Genomic DNA, 17,815 nt, shown 5'->3' with positions numbered 1-17,815 from the left:
GAGGCGGCGGCGGCCAATGGGGAGCCGGGCGGCCGCGCGTGCGCCGTGGGGGCGGCGGGGGTCGGGGCGGCTGCTCGGGGCCGGCTGGCGGCGAGGCGGCGGGCGCCATGTTGTGCTGCCGCCTGGCAGCCCTCGGGGCGCGGCGGCCGCTGCGGCCCCTCGGCCCCGCCGCAGGTGAGCGGGGGGAGCTGAGGCGTGAGGGGGCTGCTCCGGGAAGGTGGGGTGGGAGGGGAGAGCTGCTCGGTGCTGCCGCGCAGGGAGGCGTTGGGAAGATAAAGGGTTGCGGCAGGGGAAGCGGCGCGAGGTGGGCGCTGCGAACCCTGTCAGGGAAAAAAATAAAATAAAATAAATGTGGTGCTGGAGCTGCGAGCGGCGCCTGCGGGGCTGGCGTGCCCCAAGGGAGCTGCTGAGGTGCATTAGTTCCCAAGGAGTGTTCAAGGAAGCCGTAGTGTAGCTGGGGTTGGTTTACTCGCATCCATTTGGATGCTCACAGCTTCCAAATCAGCTCTGTCTCGCTGATATATGCGAGGAAATGAAGCGGGTGTAGCGGTTTGTGTGTTACGAGCACTGAAGCAGGCAGAAGGTGCTTTCTGTGTCAGGGGGAACGTGTTCTGCAGAGAAGCCCGGGCACAGCTGGCCGGCGGTGTTAAAGCAGTGCTCAGCCGTCGCTGTGACGCTGGTAAAGGTCTAATTGAAATACTGAAGTTCAATCTCATACTTCAGCCTAAAATAAAACGGTATGTGGCTGTTCAAGTAGATGTGCTTGTTGTCTTGCTTGTAGGGTTTACTGGGCTGCATTTGGATTGGCAGCCCTTGCTGCTGCCCTTCGTTTGGGATGCCTTTGCTATCAGCAAAAGCCTCCTCCTGGTGGTAGTTCCTCAGAAAACTGGTGGCAAATTGACTTTTTGTTGGTATAACCGTACCTACTGCTTGTCCTAACGCGGCTATGTTAGTGTCTCGGTGTTGGAGCAGTGGCTGCAGGGCAGAGCTCGGAGGGCTGTGATCAGCAGCGCTCAGTCTGGCTGGAGGCCTGCAGCCAGCGGTGTCCCCCAGCGGGGCCGTACTGGGCCCAGTCCTGTTCAGCTTATCCATCAATGACCTGGACGGTGGAGCTGAGCGCGCCCTCAGCTGGTTTGCAGATGACACAAAACTGGGAGGAGTGTCCGATACCGTGTGGGCTGTGCTGCCAGCCAGAGAGACCTGGGCAGGCTCAAGCCTTGGGTAGCGAGGAACTTCATGGAGTTGAACAAAGGCAAGTGCTGAGTCCTGCAGCAGAATAACCCCCTGCACCTGTACAGCTTGGGAGCTGACCTGCTGGAAAGCAGCCCTGCGGGGAAGGACCTGGGAGTCCTGGTGGACAGCACGTTAACTGTGAGCCAGCACTATGCCCTCGTGGCCATCGGTCTCCTGGGTGCATTCAGAAGAGTGCTGTGAGCAGGCCGAGGGAGGGGATCCTGCCCATCCATCCAGCCCTGGTGAGGCCTCACCTGGAGTCCTGTGTCCAGTTCTGGGCTCCCCAGTACCAAAGGGACAGGGAGCTCCTGGAGCAAGTCCAGTGGAGGGCTATGAAGATGATGAGGGGACTGGAGCATCTCTCATGCGAGGAGAGGCTGAGAGAGCTGGGCCTGTTTAGCTTGGAGAAGACAGAGGGGATCTTGTAAGCGTGTGCAAATACCCAAAGGGAGGGTGTCAAGAGGATGGGCCAGACTCTTTTCAGTGGAGCCCAGCAAGAGGACAAGAGGCAATGGGTACAAACTGCAGCAAGTTCTGGCTGAATATGAGAAAATGATTCTTTAGACCAGCACCTGCTCCTGACAGAAGAGCAGGGAGTAAGAAAAGCAAATGCACAGTACACACATATCTCTGATGTACTCTCCCAGTGATACATGGCTGGAAGGCTCCTTCAGCAGGAGGTAGTCCGTGGATCTTCACTGCAGATGGTCTTGCTATTAATTGGCTTGTAGTAGTTTTTGATCTTGCTTGTATTTGTGGTATCCACAGGTGCCTGGAGCAGTCTTGTAGCTGTTCTGGCATAGAATAAATCACTGCGGTGACATGATACTGTGCTTTTCAAACAAATAGCTTATTTACTAATTTTCAGAAATGACTTGGGCTCTAATTTTAAAACACAACTCTGTATTGACAATCTTTTTATGTTTTTGTCTAATAAATTGTATTCCTTAGGCAACTTGTTGCAGCGCTGGAATGTGCCCATAGGACTACAGATGAGCAGACAAGTGGCTAGCTCTGATGTGCCTGGGGGCAAAGGCAGTAGTTCTGTTTTTGCCCTTATTATGGGCTTGTCAACGTTAGGAGCGGGTGTATATGTAAGTAGAAAGGTAGTTCATAGAAAAAAGCTATGCTCTCCTATCAAGTGCTTGTTGTATTTCAGCTAACTTTCCTTAGCTTTTTATCTTTCTAGCTATTTCTTCCTTTGGTCAACTTGATAGAGGGGAGCTAACTGAACTATCTGGAAATTAACTTACTTTTGTGGTGGTGGTGGTTTTTTGTTTTTATTAATTATAAAGGCACACATTTTTACTAACTACAGCTCTATCTGTTGTCTTGTATGTGACAGTAGCATATGGTTTGGTGAGAATTTGATGGTATATGCTGCTAATACCAAAGCACACCTTTATTTGACAGATTTCAATTCAGAACATTAGTGTTTAGCTTGTGTAAGTATACCAAATCAACACAGTGTTGAGAAGCACACGTTTATGTCTGACTCAAAGATTCAAAAGAGTAAACCTTTCCAGCCTAACCTAGAGAGTAAAACACATTCCCCGACAGCTGAAGAGTGAAAGCATTACCTAGAAGGGGACAGGCCCTAAGATTACATTATACAAATCTTTGTTAAGATTTTTTCCTCTTTGAAGATCATATTTATTTAAAAGGTTTGAGTTGTGATTTTTCTCCTAATGAAATTTCCCCATGCAGAAGACTTCTGAGAAATAAATAGAATTTCAAAACAGTGCATGGAAGAAAAGTATGTTTTCCTATTAAATATTCCTTCATGTGCCCTTATTGTCCTTTTGTGCTTCTTCCATCTGCCAACTCATACTGAGTAGCAGCAGCAGTCTTGCCTGAGCTGAAGACAGCAGCTATAGGAAAAACTGATTAAGAAGCCAAATAAATGTCTTGATGGACTTGAAAGGAGAAGAAGCTTTGCTCTGTCATTCAGGAGGAGATACACCTCTGAGTGTGAAAAGCTTCTTTGTGAAATAGAGCAGCATTTTAGTGGTGTGAACATCTGTGGTTATTGTCTAGCTGGAAAGAAGGTTGGGGTAAAAATTCTGGAGAAGGGCCAGAAACCATGGGCAGCTGTGACCTGTCACTATATATATATATATATATATATATATATATACACACAAACATTTAATTTAAACTCCACTCATCATCTGCTAAAAGCTAAAAAAGCAAAATCTTTGTTACTTGTAATAGGGAAAACATTATTAGATAGTCTTGAGAGATGTGTGTTCCCAGCTCCCTCCCCTAGTCCACACTGGAAAATCAGTGCTTCATCTGAGCCAGACCTTTTGTTTTGAACATGAAAGATGACTTAAATAATTAAGAGGTCTTTATCTTCTGAGTCCAAAACTGTAAGTATATGTACTTCTACCTGTAGCACCAATGTTTCTTTTTTTTTTTTTTTCTTTTTTGTTTCATTTTTGACAGACAAGGTAACTGAAAACATACTCTCTTTCTCCCAAGATCTGTTTAATCAAGAGTTCTTCTTAATACTCAGCACTTTCCCTCTCTTTTCTCTCATTGCCTGTCTTCACCTACAGTTTTGCAGTGTCATCATCTAAGATACCCTTCTAGATCACTAATGTCTTCAGGTGTTCCTGGCAAAGCTGGCAGCAACCTACTGTTCTACTTAATTGTAGGAGGAACAGTCACAGGGGCAGGAGCTTATGTAAGATGCTTAAATAAATGTGTTTTTATTGGGTGAGCGGGTGGAGGGAGGGTACCTTAATGCCATACCAAGTTAGTTATTTACTTCAGTTAAGCCATCCTTGTGCTCCCTGGCCTCAAATAATTTCAAGGGACATTGACAAATAATTTTACAGATTTATTGTTCTGAAATAATGTAGTTCTTAAGGGAAAAGTTGCCTTACAATAAACTTTTCAACATTTAATAATCCAAAACAGAAGTTTACAGGTGCGGGAAGCCGAATGATGCCTTGACGCTGTAACACGTACAAGGTGTTTTCTTGTCTATCTCTAGGTGTACAAAACGTTAAGAGAAAACAAAGAGCGTTTCACCAGCCGTGTCACAACAATAACAGCACGATCCCAAGAAAATGCATCATCTCCTGGTGGGTACTAGCTTGTTATTTCTGTGTTTAGATTTATTTTCCATAAGCTCTTAACTTGAGACTCCTAAAACAAATAGAACAGAGCCCTTCTCAGACCACAGATTAGCATAAATTGTGCCTTCACAGCATTGATGCTTCTTAGTGCATTCTGTTTTTTTGTTTGTTTGTTTGTTTGTTTTTGTTTTGTTTTGTTTTTTTGTGAATTCACTTGTCTGCTCAGCATGGAATGTGGTGCTAGCTTCCCCTGATGCATAACTTCTGTGTTACAGATGAAGTATCCTTACACACATCCCTACAGATAAAAGTAGTGTGTCTCTCGGGGTTTCTTTCTGCAGTTTACACCTTTCATGATGAAAGGAGAAAAGGTCCTGCTTTGGGTTTTCACCCTTACCTGGTCTGGCAAAGACATTCCAAGGGAACAGTATGGTCTGCCAACACTAAACCCTCAGTGCTGTGCCATGTCCCTGTTCCATGCATAGTAGGCTGGGGCTGCAATGAGTACCATGCTTGGGCCATGTATAAATGGAGGAATCTTGACAATTAGTGAAGCTCTTGATGCCTGGCAGACTGTGTGGCCCTGTCTAAGCTGTTGGGCCAAAGAACGGTGTATTTCATAGTAAGAGTGGCTTCAGGTCGTAAAAAATAGCATGTTCTATGTCACTTGGTTATGAAACCAACATATTATCCTGGAAACAGGACAGCAAATTAATTGCTTTGGTCTGAAGAAGAGGATAAAGCATGTTTATCAGGGTTGAGGCTGGAAAAGAGAGTGAGAGGTTAGGTGTTGAAGCAGAGGTCTGTAAGTCAATGTTTCTGGAGTCTCTGCCCCTTTATGGTGATGAGTCTGTTAATAACGTGGTCTTGAATCAGCTCTGAACTGCAGCTTCCTAAAGTTATCCTTGTTAGATTGTGTTTTGTTGCATTAAGTCAGTGTTGACTTTTTTTTTTTCACATACAGGTGCTGCTTCTCAGGGCTCAGCAGGTGAGGTCTTAATGGTAATGTTTGACTTATTCCTACATACAATTTAACTGCATGTTGTTTAGAAACAGTACCTGTGTGTGAGGGGAAAGGTATTCTGGTAGGAATTCAAAAGCTGGACTCCTTTTGGAATGCAATTAAAGAATAATATACCTTAGGATTTCTGGTATGGTTTTGAGAATTTTGTTTTCTTATAAACTGATTGTCCAGTGCAGAGTTTTGGTCTTGATTTATGTCCATAAAGGTGCTGAGGAAATGTAGCTAGATCAAACACTCAGCAGATTGTATTTCCCAAATAATTTTGACGTTGGTTCCTGATTTGAATGGCAACCCTGTCATGTAGAATTCTGAGGTCTTTTCTCCTGAATACTTTTTTTGGCTGTCTCTCTTGCTAACTCAACAGATTTACTATAAAACCTGACTGTTGGATTTCTAGTACAATATTTGGCCAAAGTAGAGGCTGAGCATGTTTTCATTATCCTGAGTATACTCTACAGAGAATGTCCTGATGATATCTGAAGCTTCTGAAATTGCATGTTCAATGCCAGAAACAAACTTTGGGGGTCTTGACTTTGCAGCCTCTTCACTGAGCTGTGCAAACATAAGCAGCATTCTTAAATAGATCAGTTAGTAAAATGAAACTCTTTGAGAGTCTGCTGGACAAGCATTTAACAGGCTGTCCAAATGTTAGTATTCAAACTTGCTATGTAGATCGTTCTTACTCCTCCCAAACTCTTAAACCAGAGAAAAGTAGATTTATAACAGATGAGCTAAATGATGTAAGCTGTGCTGCTGGCCTGTTCTAAAACTCTCAGTAGTCCTTGAGCTCAGCTGTGCAGATCTAGCTTAGAAAAACTGTTTGATAAAATATGCCAGTTTGAGTTATGTGGGGAGCCTGCTTTTAGTGAAGCAGCAGCATGGTTCATGGGAACTATATTGGGCTGGAAGGGAAGGGAGGAGAAAGTATTTGAAGGGCAGTCTGACAAAGGAAATTTGTATGTGAAAGATGTCTGGTGGTGTACTCTGTTCTTTGCTGCTGGGCAGTTTTTCATGTTGTATTTGTAGTAAAATGTCTAATATGTCACCTGCAGCTCCAGAAGCTCACCCTGAGGTCCCATCTCATGTTCCTTTCCTGCTAATCGGTGGAGGAACTGCTGCTTTTGCTGCTGCCCGGTCCATTCGGGCTCGTGACCCTGGTGCCCGGGTAAGAGATGCCCTGTTCTAGAGCAGAGTTGGGTGGATGGCTGAATACCATGCTTGCTTCGGAGCCCTTGTGTGTGTTGGCATTGCCTGCATCAGTTCAACTGACAAGTTTAATGACCAATTAAAGGTGCTGATTGTGTCTGAAGATCCTGCATTGCCCTACATGCGTCCACCCCTTTCCAAAGAACTGTGGTTCTCAGATGATCCAAATGTGACGGAGACTCTGCGATTCAAACAGTGGAATGGCAAGGAGAGGAGGTATGTCGCTTAGCAAAGACGAAGAAGAGTGTTTATGAAAGTGTTTATGAGGATAAAAGCGTTCTTGTGAGAGAGCTACTGGAGAGCTCTGAGGAACACAGCAGCAATGCTGTTTAAACAGATCACTGAGTAGACTTCATGTTTCCCTGTGATGAAGAGAGCCGTGGGTTGTGCATGGATGTGTTCATTGTCAGTAGAGTGACTGAAGAAGGAACAGATCGTTGCATGTTGTGGTCAGAACCTGTGTGATATTTTGCATTGGACCATCTGAGTTGTGGAGTCCAAGAGACTCCACAATAAGAGGCTGCAGGCATGTGGAAAGGGGCTTCTCAGAGATGCTGAGATGTTCCAGAGGTGGCAGTTACGTGCTGCTTAGTACGTTGTGTTAGCTTAGTGCTAAACATCACTTGAAACTTGCTGTGATTCCCTTAATCATATGCTGCTGGGAGAAATCCTGTGAAATAAGTTAGTGGTATAGGTGAGGGTATAGCTTCACAGTTCAGAGCAGAGCTCAAGAAACCTAGGATCCCACTGGATCCTTGTGACATTTATGATATAAACCCATACTGAAGTAAATACATGAACTTAACAGTGTGAAGCTGCTAGTTTTTAAAAATAAATAAATTCTGGAGCTTGTTACAGGTGCACAGAGTTGTCTTCATATCATTGGTAATTTCCAGATAGCTGGTGTCAGAGAGAAACTGGAACTCATTTGATAATTGAGCTTTTTTCAGCATATATTTCCAGCCGCCGTCATTCTATGTGCCTGCTCGCGATCTGCCTTTTGTAGAAAATGGTGGAGTAGCAGTTCTCTGTGGCAAGAAGGTGAGTGCATCACTAGCTGTTGTTCTATCATCATACAGCTCTTACCAAGCAAAACCCATGGTCTAAGCTTAAAAGTAGCAGCTGTAAACCCTTGTGGGGGGTTGGCTGAGAAGGAGAATATGAAAAATGTGAAAAATTTATACAGTGAATCTGGGACTACCCTAATCTTAAGAACAGCATGTGTGAAGCTTGAAAGCAGGAAAAGCTATGAAAAATAGTAGTGATCTGAGGGAAGTTGAAGCAGGAAGGATGAGATTGGAGTATGTGCATGGGATGAGAATATATACAGTTTACAAACAAGGTGTGGCAAAATTGGAACTAGGCTATGTATCAACTAGAAGGAGAGGTAAAGAGAGTAGAGTGTCATCTGAGTTGCGGATCATAGCATGAGCATTGTACAGAGGCAGCAGAAAGGTGAAAAAGAATTCATGGTGAGGCTTCTACTGTATTTGTCTCCTCAATTTTCTGTATATTGCTAAAATAAGACTTCAGTGATTTCAGTCTTCTTACTGCTGAATCACTTCTAGATTCAGATCCTGGGAAGATCGGCCCGATCTGTTATTGCTGCCAAAAGAAGCTCTTTGAATTTCTCCTTCCAGTCTTCTCCCTTCCCTGCCTGCCCCGCCCTCCCCCTTCTGCCTCCCAGTAGAAAAATAGTAGCCACTTAAAGGTGCGAGAATGTTACAAGTTTTCTAATCAGTAGTCTGTGCAATTTTAACTCAAATGGATGGAATTACAGTGGGCAGAAGCCTGAGCTCTCCTGCTTGTTTAATTTTGCAGGTTGTGCATATGGATGTTAGAGGCAACATGGTGAAACTCAGTGATGGTTCCCAGATATCCTATGATAAATGTTTGATTGCCACCGGTAAGGGTTTTTTGTGTGTGTTTTGTTCTCATCTCCTCCTTACTCTGTGTTGTGTCAGGCTTTTTATGTCAGTGACATTTACTTGGCAAGGAAGTTCCTGCCATGCGTATCAAACTCTTCGCCGAGCAGTCACATGAAGGACAGTCAGACCAACAAATGTGCCATGGGATTTTTCACTTGCCTTGCATGAGTCAGATTCTCTGGGACGTTCAAAGCTTTACTCTGAAAATCGGTAGGAAAGGAGGAAAAGGTGACTTCCCCAGCAGCTGGGTAAAGGAACTCCTGTATAGCTCAACACTTTCAAATCCTGCCTGTGGCAGTAGCAAGGAGAACCAACTTTTACCTTGGCAGAACACTGCTCTAGCATCTACCCCTAGCAGTTCTGCAGCCCTATGGAGTGGGACTGACTGTCTCCAGTTAGTGGAACGAAGTGTATAGCATTGGATTTCTATTTATTTTTCTTCTGTGTTACTTGGGTCACCTGCTGCTTGCACAGGAAATCTTTCATGGTAAAAACCCGGAGCACAACAGTGAATAGAACATACTGTAACAGCTTGAAAATCACAGTCCAGACTGAAGTTAGCTCTGCATTGACTAGATAAACAGTGACAGGGCCAGCAGTCACTAGTCTCTCTTTCTATTTATACCCTCCCCTTCAGGTGGTTCCCCAAGGAATCTTCCCGCCATTGAAAGAGCAGGAAAAGATGTCCAGCAAAGGCTGACACTCTTCCGAAAGGTAAGCTCCAGTCTCTGCTAGTCCTGTGGTGAGGTTGAAGAAATTAAAACCACTACCATGATTTTCAGCTTGTTCACTCTTCTGCTTTGGGTCTAGGACAGCCTTGCCATGGCAGCAGCTTCCCTCAGCTGATAAAAACAGGAGTGTGTTTGCTGTGTATTCCTTTCTCTGGGTGGGTGAACAAGTTAAGAGTCTCAGACACCACCTTCGCCCTTACCTCAGGCCTGAGAGCTGTGTTATGGTGTTGGTTTTAGTCTCTTTCCTGTATGGCTTTGTTGTACCTTCCAAGCATTTTTAAACGCATGAGCAGTATTAGATCTATGGTTTTCATCTAAGACTGCAAGTCAGTTTGGACTGTAAGCATCGTGTGCCTTCAGGACAATGATCAGATGGTGTAAGTTAGGTTAGTGCTCCAGCCTGACACCGCTCCTGAATAAGTGTATGCCGTATTTCTGCATCATATGGGTAAGAGGTCAGCCTTTAGTCTGAAACGGAACAGAAATTGCTCTCATATGTTGAATTTTTAGTGGAGTATGAAGTCGAGTGTTTGTGTTAGCTCTGGGATTGGCTTGGGTAGTTTTCTGATGAGCTTATAAACTAATGCATGTGTCTTCTTCATGGCATTTCTTCACCTTCATCCTGTGCCTTGGGAGAAAGTGAATAAAAGACACAGAAGTTGGTTGGTGGACTTCTGTTTTCACAGTAGAGATTCTTCTTCTTGACAAGCTCCACGTTTCTTGAAAATGTGGGGTTTAGAACAGATATACAGGTTTCTCCTCAGTCTAGTTCAGGGAATGAATCAATAATAAGAATTACAGAATCGTCTAGGTTGGAAGAGACCTCCAAGATCACAGAGTCCAAACTCTGACCTAACACTAACAAGTCCTCCACTAAACCATATCACTAAGTTCAACATCGAAACAGCTTTTAAAGACCTCTAGGGATGGTGACTCCACCACTTCCCTGGGCAGCCCATTCCAATGCCTCACAACCCTTTCATTAAAGAAGTTCTTCCTAATATCCAACCTAAACCTCCCCTGGCGCAACTTTAGCCCATTCCCCCTCGTCCTGTCACCAGGCACGTGGGAGAACAGACCAACCCCCACCTCGCTACAGCCTCCTTTAAGGTACCTATGAGTCCCATGGAATCTTGCTGCTCTGTGCTGGACTTGCACTGTGGTCTAGTTGTTGTCAGGTTTGGTTTGATCAACAGTGGCACAGGAAAGTTGTGTTGTGATCTGTGGTGTGCTTACAATACTGCATGTACTTCAGATCATTTGTGTCTGGAAATTTCCTTCTAATTTTCTCTTGACAGCTGGGGGGGGAAACTTAGGAATCTGAGGCTGTCTGGACAGGGAAAAGTTTGCACCAAGACTGGGAAGCCAGAGGTTGTTTTTCTTTGTATGATAGAGGAACAAGGGAGATGTGCTTCTTCCATTTTCTAAGCTGAGGAGAGGGCTACTCTTATTTCAAAGGGAGAAATTGAAGAATTTACCCTGCTGCCTTTCCTATTTGAGGATATTTGAAATGGGAATACATCTTTCAGGTCGAGGACTTCAAAAGTCTGGAGAAGATTTCAAGACAAGTCAAATCCATCACAGTTATTGGTGGTGGCTTTCTTGGTAGTGAGCTGGCCTGTGCTCTGGGAAGAAGAGGTAAGTGTGCCTCTGCAGGCAGCTTGCTTTATCTGGCACCTTTACAGAAGTGACAGACACTGAGTGCAAGCAGCCTGATATTTTAAGCTTCCTTTTCATTCCCCAGCTGCTGAATTTTCACACGGATTTTTGATTTGTCTGAAATAACCTTAATGCACGTGCCTTTTGTTGGCTATATGGGCTGGCCTGGTTTTCAATTCTCTCATTAGCTGTCAAGCAGACCCTGACTACAAATGTTTTTGTAAGTTGGGCTTTCTGTAAGCTTTGCAGACCAGTGCATGTCGCGAAGTCATTCCACCCTGTAAAAAGTAATATATTTGTGCTCTCATACTAAAAGGCATCATAAAATTACTTCAAACTGAACACTGAACTTTTTTTTTTTTTTAATTGTCAAATGCCTACAGCTTTCTGAATAAACTTTTACTGTTAATTTCTGCAGGATTTCAATAAGAAACCAAGATGTTAAGCATTTTACTTTGAAGTTTGCTGTCTGTTATCCTAGAGTTTTCAGGTGTATGTGACAAAGTGGATGGTCACTTTTTGATTCCTGTGGAAAATGTGGGGGCCAGAACTCCCAGTTTTGGAGACCTCTGCCAAGCTCCTTGTGTAAAGCAAAGTGAAGCTTGTGTCCTGAAATCTGTGCTACTGCTCTTTATTGATGAGATGTAAGAAGTCTGCTCTTTGCTTTCCTCTCAGCGCGAACCAGAGGCCTGGAGGTGATTCAGCTGTTTCCAGAAAATGGCAATATGGGCAAAATCTTGCCTGAATATCTGAGCAACTGGACCACAGAGAAAGTCAGAAGAGGTAAAGCTGTGTCTTAGTGCTCCTCCTCTGCAAGTGGCTGAGCTGTGATGCTTAGATCAGTGGCTGTTGTGTAACTCTTCTTTGTACAACACAGATCTCTGCTTGTTCAGCCTGTGGAGTCTCAGGAAAACTGGGTCCGTTGCAAGGCAGCCCAAGTGCAGAACAGAACAAGTTGTGTTTCAGGCTTGCCCTTGAGCAGTTTGGGTAGCACAGAGCTGCCAGGGCTCTCACTTCTTAGTTGTTCGTCTGGCAAGGGCAAACAAATATGCATGGTGATGCCAGTGATACACCTGGAATATCACTACAGAGAGTGATCCCTACTGCCAATACAGCTTGCAAGTTCTGAGTTGCTCTAAGCCTCATGTAATTTTCCTTCTTACAGCCTAATCTAGTTGGCCTAGAATCAGTTTGAGAGAAGGATTGTGTAGCCCCATGCCTTATGCATTCACCTTTAGTGTAGTGTTAAATTGATCTGTAAGATCTGAGACACCTTTTTTTTCCCCATTTCCTATATGTACTGCAGAATCTGTTCCTCTGGATTGATCAGTAGAGTGGGGACAGAGGAAGGAGGGAAACTGGGGCTGCAAGCTACAGGACCCAGTAACTGATGGGTCCGATTTACTTTCTTCTCCTTGTGGAAGCTTTCCTCGTAGAACCTCTGGGTCTGGCTGTAACAGAACAGTAGGTAATTAAATATCCTTATGGCCTGAGAACCTGTCTTAGGGAGTTCTTCTGGATGTGACTTTGCCATCATATGAGATATACTTTCAACTGTAATTTAATTAGCTCTTTCTGACTTATTGTCTGGATTTCTTTCTCCTTGTGCTTCAGTAAAGATAAGGTAGTCTCCCTCTCGGTTCTTAAGCTGGTTCTTGCACTGCCTCCATCTTAGTTTGCACTAAGGACATCTGCTTCACGTGAAGACTATTGCTGAGGAAGTAATTACATTTCTTACGTTTGTTTCCAGAGGGTGTTAATGTTATGCCTAACGCCGTGGTCAAGTCTGTCTCTGTCTCTGGAAATCGACTGGTGATTAAACTAAAAGATGGCCGAAAGGTAAATTTAAATGCAAAGGGTGGGTAAGTTTGCAGAGAGGCCACTGAGAGAATTAGAATAGTAATTATAAATTCTCAAACAGGTGGAGACTGATCACATTGTGGCTGCAGTAGGGCTGGAGCCTAATGTGGAATTAGCGAAATCTGCTGGTCTGGAGGTAGATTCTGACTTTGGAGGATTCCGGGTCAATGCAGAGCTGCAGGCACGCTCCAATATCTGGGTGGTGAGTATGTGGAGGAGTTTTCTGTCTGCTAGTTAAGCTGATGCAGTCAAAACACACAGAATTGTGGGGTCTGACGTACCTCAATTAAGTGAATAACAGCAAGTTAGTGAGGCCACTTGTAGTGCATACCCTGCCAGCAGCCTTGGAGCCTGTTCATGCACTACAGCATGTTTTGTTACTGTGGTAATGAATGCATATTTTTGAATATTTTTGAATATGTAAGAGGAGTTGGGGTAAATTAAAATGTAGCACAAATTACGCTGTTTCATGGGAGTATTTAGAGTCTTTTTGGTGGGAGTCATGACTCTGGCTCCTCTGAAAAACGCGTACTTGATACTGTCTTAATTTTCTGAAGATCAGTGAAAAATGTTGAGAAGGTGGAGCTTCTGCGCCTTGGGGAGCGGGAGCAGGTCTGAGTTGGGTTGTTAGGAAAACTCAGTTCATTATTTGAGTTGGTTCTCCTCCCAATGCCTTTTTTCTTTCGTGCATTAGTTTGAGTTTTTGATGTCTGTGTTCAGTCCTCACTGAATGAATCTCTCTTTAAGGCTGGGGATGCTGCCTGCTTCTATGATATCAAACTAGGTAGGAGACGTGTAGAGCACCACGATCATGCTGTTGTGAGTGGAAGACTAGCTGGAGAAAACATGACGGGAGCTGCAAAGCCCTACTGGCATCAGTCCATGTTCTGGTAATGTTCAGTTCTTCTTTTGGTATTTCTTATTTGGCCATGTTGTAGGAGCTATGACAAAATATGCCTTGTAAACGTTCTGTTTTCTGACTGCAGTGAAGCTACAGCTGAGCTGGGTTCCTTGTACGGTTGGCTGGCATGTTATTGGTATTTCTTTCATTCTCACCAGTCTGTATTTGAGATTTATGACCAGTAATTTAGAAATGCACATACAGAGATACCCATATTGTTTTGTGTAATGCATCTTTGTCCTCAGCATAGTTGGGAACACTTCTGACAGACTGTGCTTACTAAGTCCCAAACTACGGCTGAATCGACTACTATAAGCACATTCAAATTCAGCTGGTGCCCAGTTCAAGGAGGTGTTAAAGCAACATGCAGTTCTCTTCAATCTTCTTTAAATGCACTCTCTCAAATATGCACTAAATAATTGTCTGTGCTGCTAAGTCTAGTGGTTATAAAACAAATGTGCCAGAAATTTAGTCAAATGGCCTTAAGTAGAACCTGGAGGAATACTTGCTTCTGCCTTGACCCTGTCTCAAGTGACATTAGTACTTAGCAAGCAACACGGAAGACTTCTGCAAGTACTTATGACTAATTACAATTTAGTGCAAGTACTTATGACTAATTACAATTTAGTGCAAGTACTTATGACTAATTACAATTTAGTACAACTAGTAATTACAGGCAAGTAACTGTCTACCAGTGTTCATATCCATATCCTGAGGTCAGATGTTTAATTTTTCGAAAGGGTCAAGATACACAGCTCTTGGAATTAGTTAAATTTCCTCCAAAGGAGTAGTTTTTAAGTTTTTATTCGCTAAGCTGGTTTCTTCTGAAACTGGTGACCTTAGATTTGCTCTATCTTGATTACTTCTTTCACACTGATGTATGCTGTGGTGGTTTTACTCAGGTGGGCAGCCAAGCTCCACCACAGCCGCTCTCACTCCCCCTCCTCGAAGAGAAAGAGGGAGAAAATACAATGAAAAGGGATTAAGGGTTGACATAAGGATCGCTCAACAATTATTATAACAGGCAAAACAGTAGGAAGATGGGAAGATCTATTATTACTAACAAGCTAGAGAAGTGAGAAACAAAGGAAAGAAACCAAAAACACCTTGCGTGGGCTCTTTTCCATGGGCTACAGGTCCAGCCTGGAATCTGCTCCAGCAGGGGTTCTCCACAGGTTGCAGCCTCCTCTAGGCCACATCCACCTGCTCCACTGTGGTCTCCTTCACGGGCTGCAGGGGCACGGCCTGCTCCACCATGGTCCTCACCACAGGCCACAGGGGACTTCTGCTCCGGTGCCTGGAGCACCTCCCACTCCTTCACGGACCGTGGGGTCTGCAGGGCTCATCCTCACTCCTCTCTCTCCCAGCTGCTGTTCCTCAGCAGTTTTTTCCCCTTTCTTAAATATGCTCTCACAGAGGTGCAAACAACATCTCTTATTGGCTCAGCTCTGGCCAGCGGCGGGGCCCTTATCTAACATTGGGCAGCTTCTGGATTCTTCTCACAGAAGCCTCCCCTATGCCCTCCACCCCATACCAAAACCTTGCCACATAAACGCACTACATGTGCATCAGAGGTGGTGTTAGTCAGTGTGTGTGCCATGATCCCTCCTGCATGACACTGTCATTAGGGCTTGGGTTAGACTTGCCCTACATTTGTAATGCTAATCCTATAAATGACTTTTTTTTTTTTTTTTTTTGGTTCATTCCTAGGAGCGATCTGGGCCCTGATGTAGGGTATGAAGCCATTGGACTTGTTGACAGTACTTTACCAACAGTAGGGGTTTTTGCTAAAGCAACAGCAAAGGACACACCAAAATCTGCAACGGAGCAATCAGGTAGGTGTACAGCCTTCCTTGGGAGCTGTTTGTGTGCATGCAGGTTTTTGTGTCTTGTTCTGTGTAGTGGCAACAGTCAGTCTGATCTCATGGCAGAGCACTCTAAGACACATCGTCTGTAAGCTTCTTTTCTAGACCAAGCTTTGAATGCTGGTTTTAATGTTAAAACATGATTAAAACAGTGTTCACCAAGACCACATCATGTAACTAATTTACCAGATTAAACACTTTATTTTCCCAGTCAAGATTAATTTCCTCCACAGCAATAAACTCATCAGGGTATGCACAAAAGAAATTGTGCAAATCTAAGCATATTTATTTTGCATATACAGTCTGCAAGAAGGAGACTGTTCAAGGTCCCAATCTAAGATCCTGTAAGGGTTGGGGCAATCCCAAACATCAGTACAGATAGGGTGATGCATGGATTGAGAGCAACCATGTGGAGAAGGACTTAGGGGGGTATTGGTGGATGAAATACTTGGCATGAGCTAGCAATGTGTGCCTGCAGCCCAGAAAGCTACTTAAAGGGGGACTACAAGAAAGATGGGGAAGAGATTCTTTACCAGGGTGTGTAGTGATACAAAAAGAAGTAACAGTTTTAAACTAGGAGAGAGTAGATTTAGATGATAGAAAGAATAAATTACTTACAATGATGGTTAGATACCTGGACAGAGTTGTCCAAGGCAGTTGTGGATGCCCCCTCCCTGGAAGCGCTCAAGGTCAGGCTGGATGGGAATTTGAGCAACCTGATGTAGTGCATCTCGTGTCCTTGCCCGTGGCAGGGGTTCAGAATTAAGGCCTCTTCCAACCCAAACCATCTTGAAGGCCTCTTCCAACCCAAACCGTTTGGTGAGTCTACAGCGTGTTTGGTGACGGAAGCCAGGAGTTGTCAGCGTTATGCTTTGTGTTAGGATTGCTTCGTTATTGTGTTAAAGAATCCTAACTTTTGCTGGCGTCAAGTCAAAGAAAAACACCCCTCAGTCTCTTAGAGAAGCCTTCTCTTTAGCCTGCCTTTATCACCGCAGGTAGAGAGCTGCTGCCTTTTTCTGCACTGGTTCTTTGACGTGACATCTTTACATTAGGGACAGGTATCCGATCGGAAAGTGAAACCGAAGCAGAAGCTTCAGAAGTTCCCACTTCTCCAAGTGCTTCACCAACGCCTCGCGTTCCAAAGGAAGGAGAAGATTATGGCAAAGGTGTCGTTTTCTACCTCAGGGACAAAGTTGTGGTGGGAATTGTGTTATGGAATATCTTCAACAGGATGCCTATAGCTCGCAAGGTTAGTACAGGACTAGTATGCTGAACAGGGGGACTGTTGCTTTCAGCGTGCTTAGATCTGGGATTTGCTTGTCGAAAAACCAATCTGCCAAATGAAGCGAAATGAGACTGACTGAATGCAGATAAACTTCTGTAATGAAATGTCAAGTCTGGCAGATGAAAGCAGAGCAGTGGATATCGTCTTCGTGGACTTCAGGAAGGTCTTTGACACCGTGTCCCATTAAGATCTTCACAAAGAAGCTGGTGAAGTCTGTGTTGTAGACAGATATTGCTACATTTCAATTTGGCTGTAGTAAATACTGTTGTCATGTGGTGGTTGTGGTTTTATCCTACTGGGCAGCCAAACTCCAACACAGCTGCTCTCTCACTCCCCCTCCTCAAAGGGAGAGGGGGAGAAAATGTAATGAAAAAATGGCTCAAGGTTTAAGATAAGGACAGGGAGATCACTCTCCAGTTATTGTCACAGACAATATATTGTCACCAGGAGGCTTTTAGAGAGGATCTAAAATGTGTGGCATTGGCTGGGTGACTGTGTAGGGCTTGCAGTGCTGTTTTTTTTTTTATAGCATATACAGGTTTTAATGCAAGCTTCCTTCTTCCAGATCATCAAAGATGGGGAGGAGCATGCTGATCTCAATGAAGTAGCAAAGCTTTTCAACATCCACGAAGACTGAGCTCCAGAATTTAATTGCTGCAATAGGAGTAGGGCAGCAGGTTCTTGCTGACTGTGTGTACCCCTTCATCTTGGAGAACTTGCTCTGAGCACTTGTTAATATTTCCCATCACCTAGAATTCTAATGTTTGCACCAATAAAATCAGATTCTTCTAACTTAAATGTCTTCTTCCTGCACATGTGCATTACTGGTTTTGAAAGGGGAGCGTGCTGTGTGCCTCTCTAAGCTTTTCCCGCTTACCAACAACAAAGAAGCCTGCAGAAGTGCCTGTTTTCTTGCAGCACGTTCTGGCTGGAGATCTTTCAGTACTGCTGGCTAACTTTGGGGAGGGCTGTGCTCTTGGGAGTTGTTATGAGACTGCTGGAAGAGGGACACCGGTGCAGGTTTGGAGAAAACAGGT

General features: G+C 44.3%; 1 protein-coding gene across 7 annotated transcripts; it reads left to right on the top strand.

The window, feature by feature from the left end:
- The first annotated feature begins 67 nt into the window (after window positions 1–67).
- On the top strand, window positions 68–17,576 carry AIFM1 (apoptosis inducing factor mitochondria associated 1). Of its 7 annotated transcripts, XM_084534787.1 has the most exons (18): window positions 90–174; window positions 2,185–2,327; window positions 3,795–3,922; window positions 4,235–4,325; window positions 5,284–5,307; window positions 6,396–6,508; window positions 6,635–6,765; window positions 7,500–7,590; window positions 8,371–8,455; window positions 9,115–9,191; window positions 10,738–10,846; window positions 11,543–11,650; window positions 12,618–12,706; window positions 12,789–12,929; window positions 13,475–13,617; window positions 15,339–15,463; window positions 16,546–16,742; window positions 17,344–17,576. In XM_084534787.1, the coding sequence occupies exons 3-18, from the start codon at window positions 3,836–3,838 to the stop codon at window positions 17,413–17,415; spliced, it is 1,683 nt and encodes a 560-aa protein (XP_084390913.1). In that variant the 5' UTR covers window positions 90–174; window positions 2,185–2,327; window positions 3,795–3,835; the 3' UTR covers window positions 17,416–17,576. The 7 variants fall into 7 exon arrangements, with proteins under 7 accessions (XP_084390908.1, XP_084390909.1, XP_084390913.1 ...); XM_084534783.1 differs by lacking the exon at window positions 3,795–3,922 and having other exon boundaries at window positions 69–174; XM_084534785.1 differs by lacking the exon at window positions 2,185–2,327.
- The last annotated feature ends 239 nt before the right edge of the window (window positions 17,577–17,815 follow it).

This window comes from Aythya ferina (genome assembly GCF_964211825.1).
Source record: "Aythya ferina genome assembly, chromosome: 13".
NCBI lineage: Eukaryota > Metazoa > Chordata > Aves > Anseriformes > Anatidae > Aythya > Aythya ferina.
Note: the sequence above shows the minus strand (reverse complement) of the source record. Positions and strands in the feature narration are given on the sequence as shown.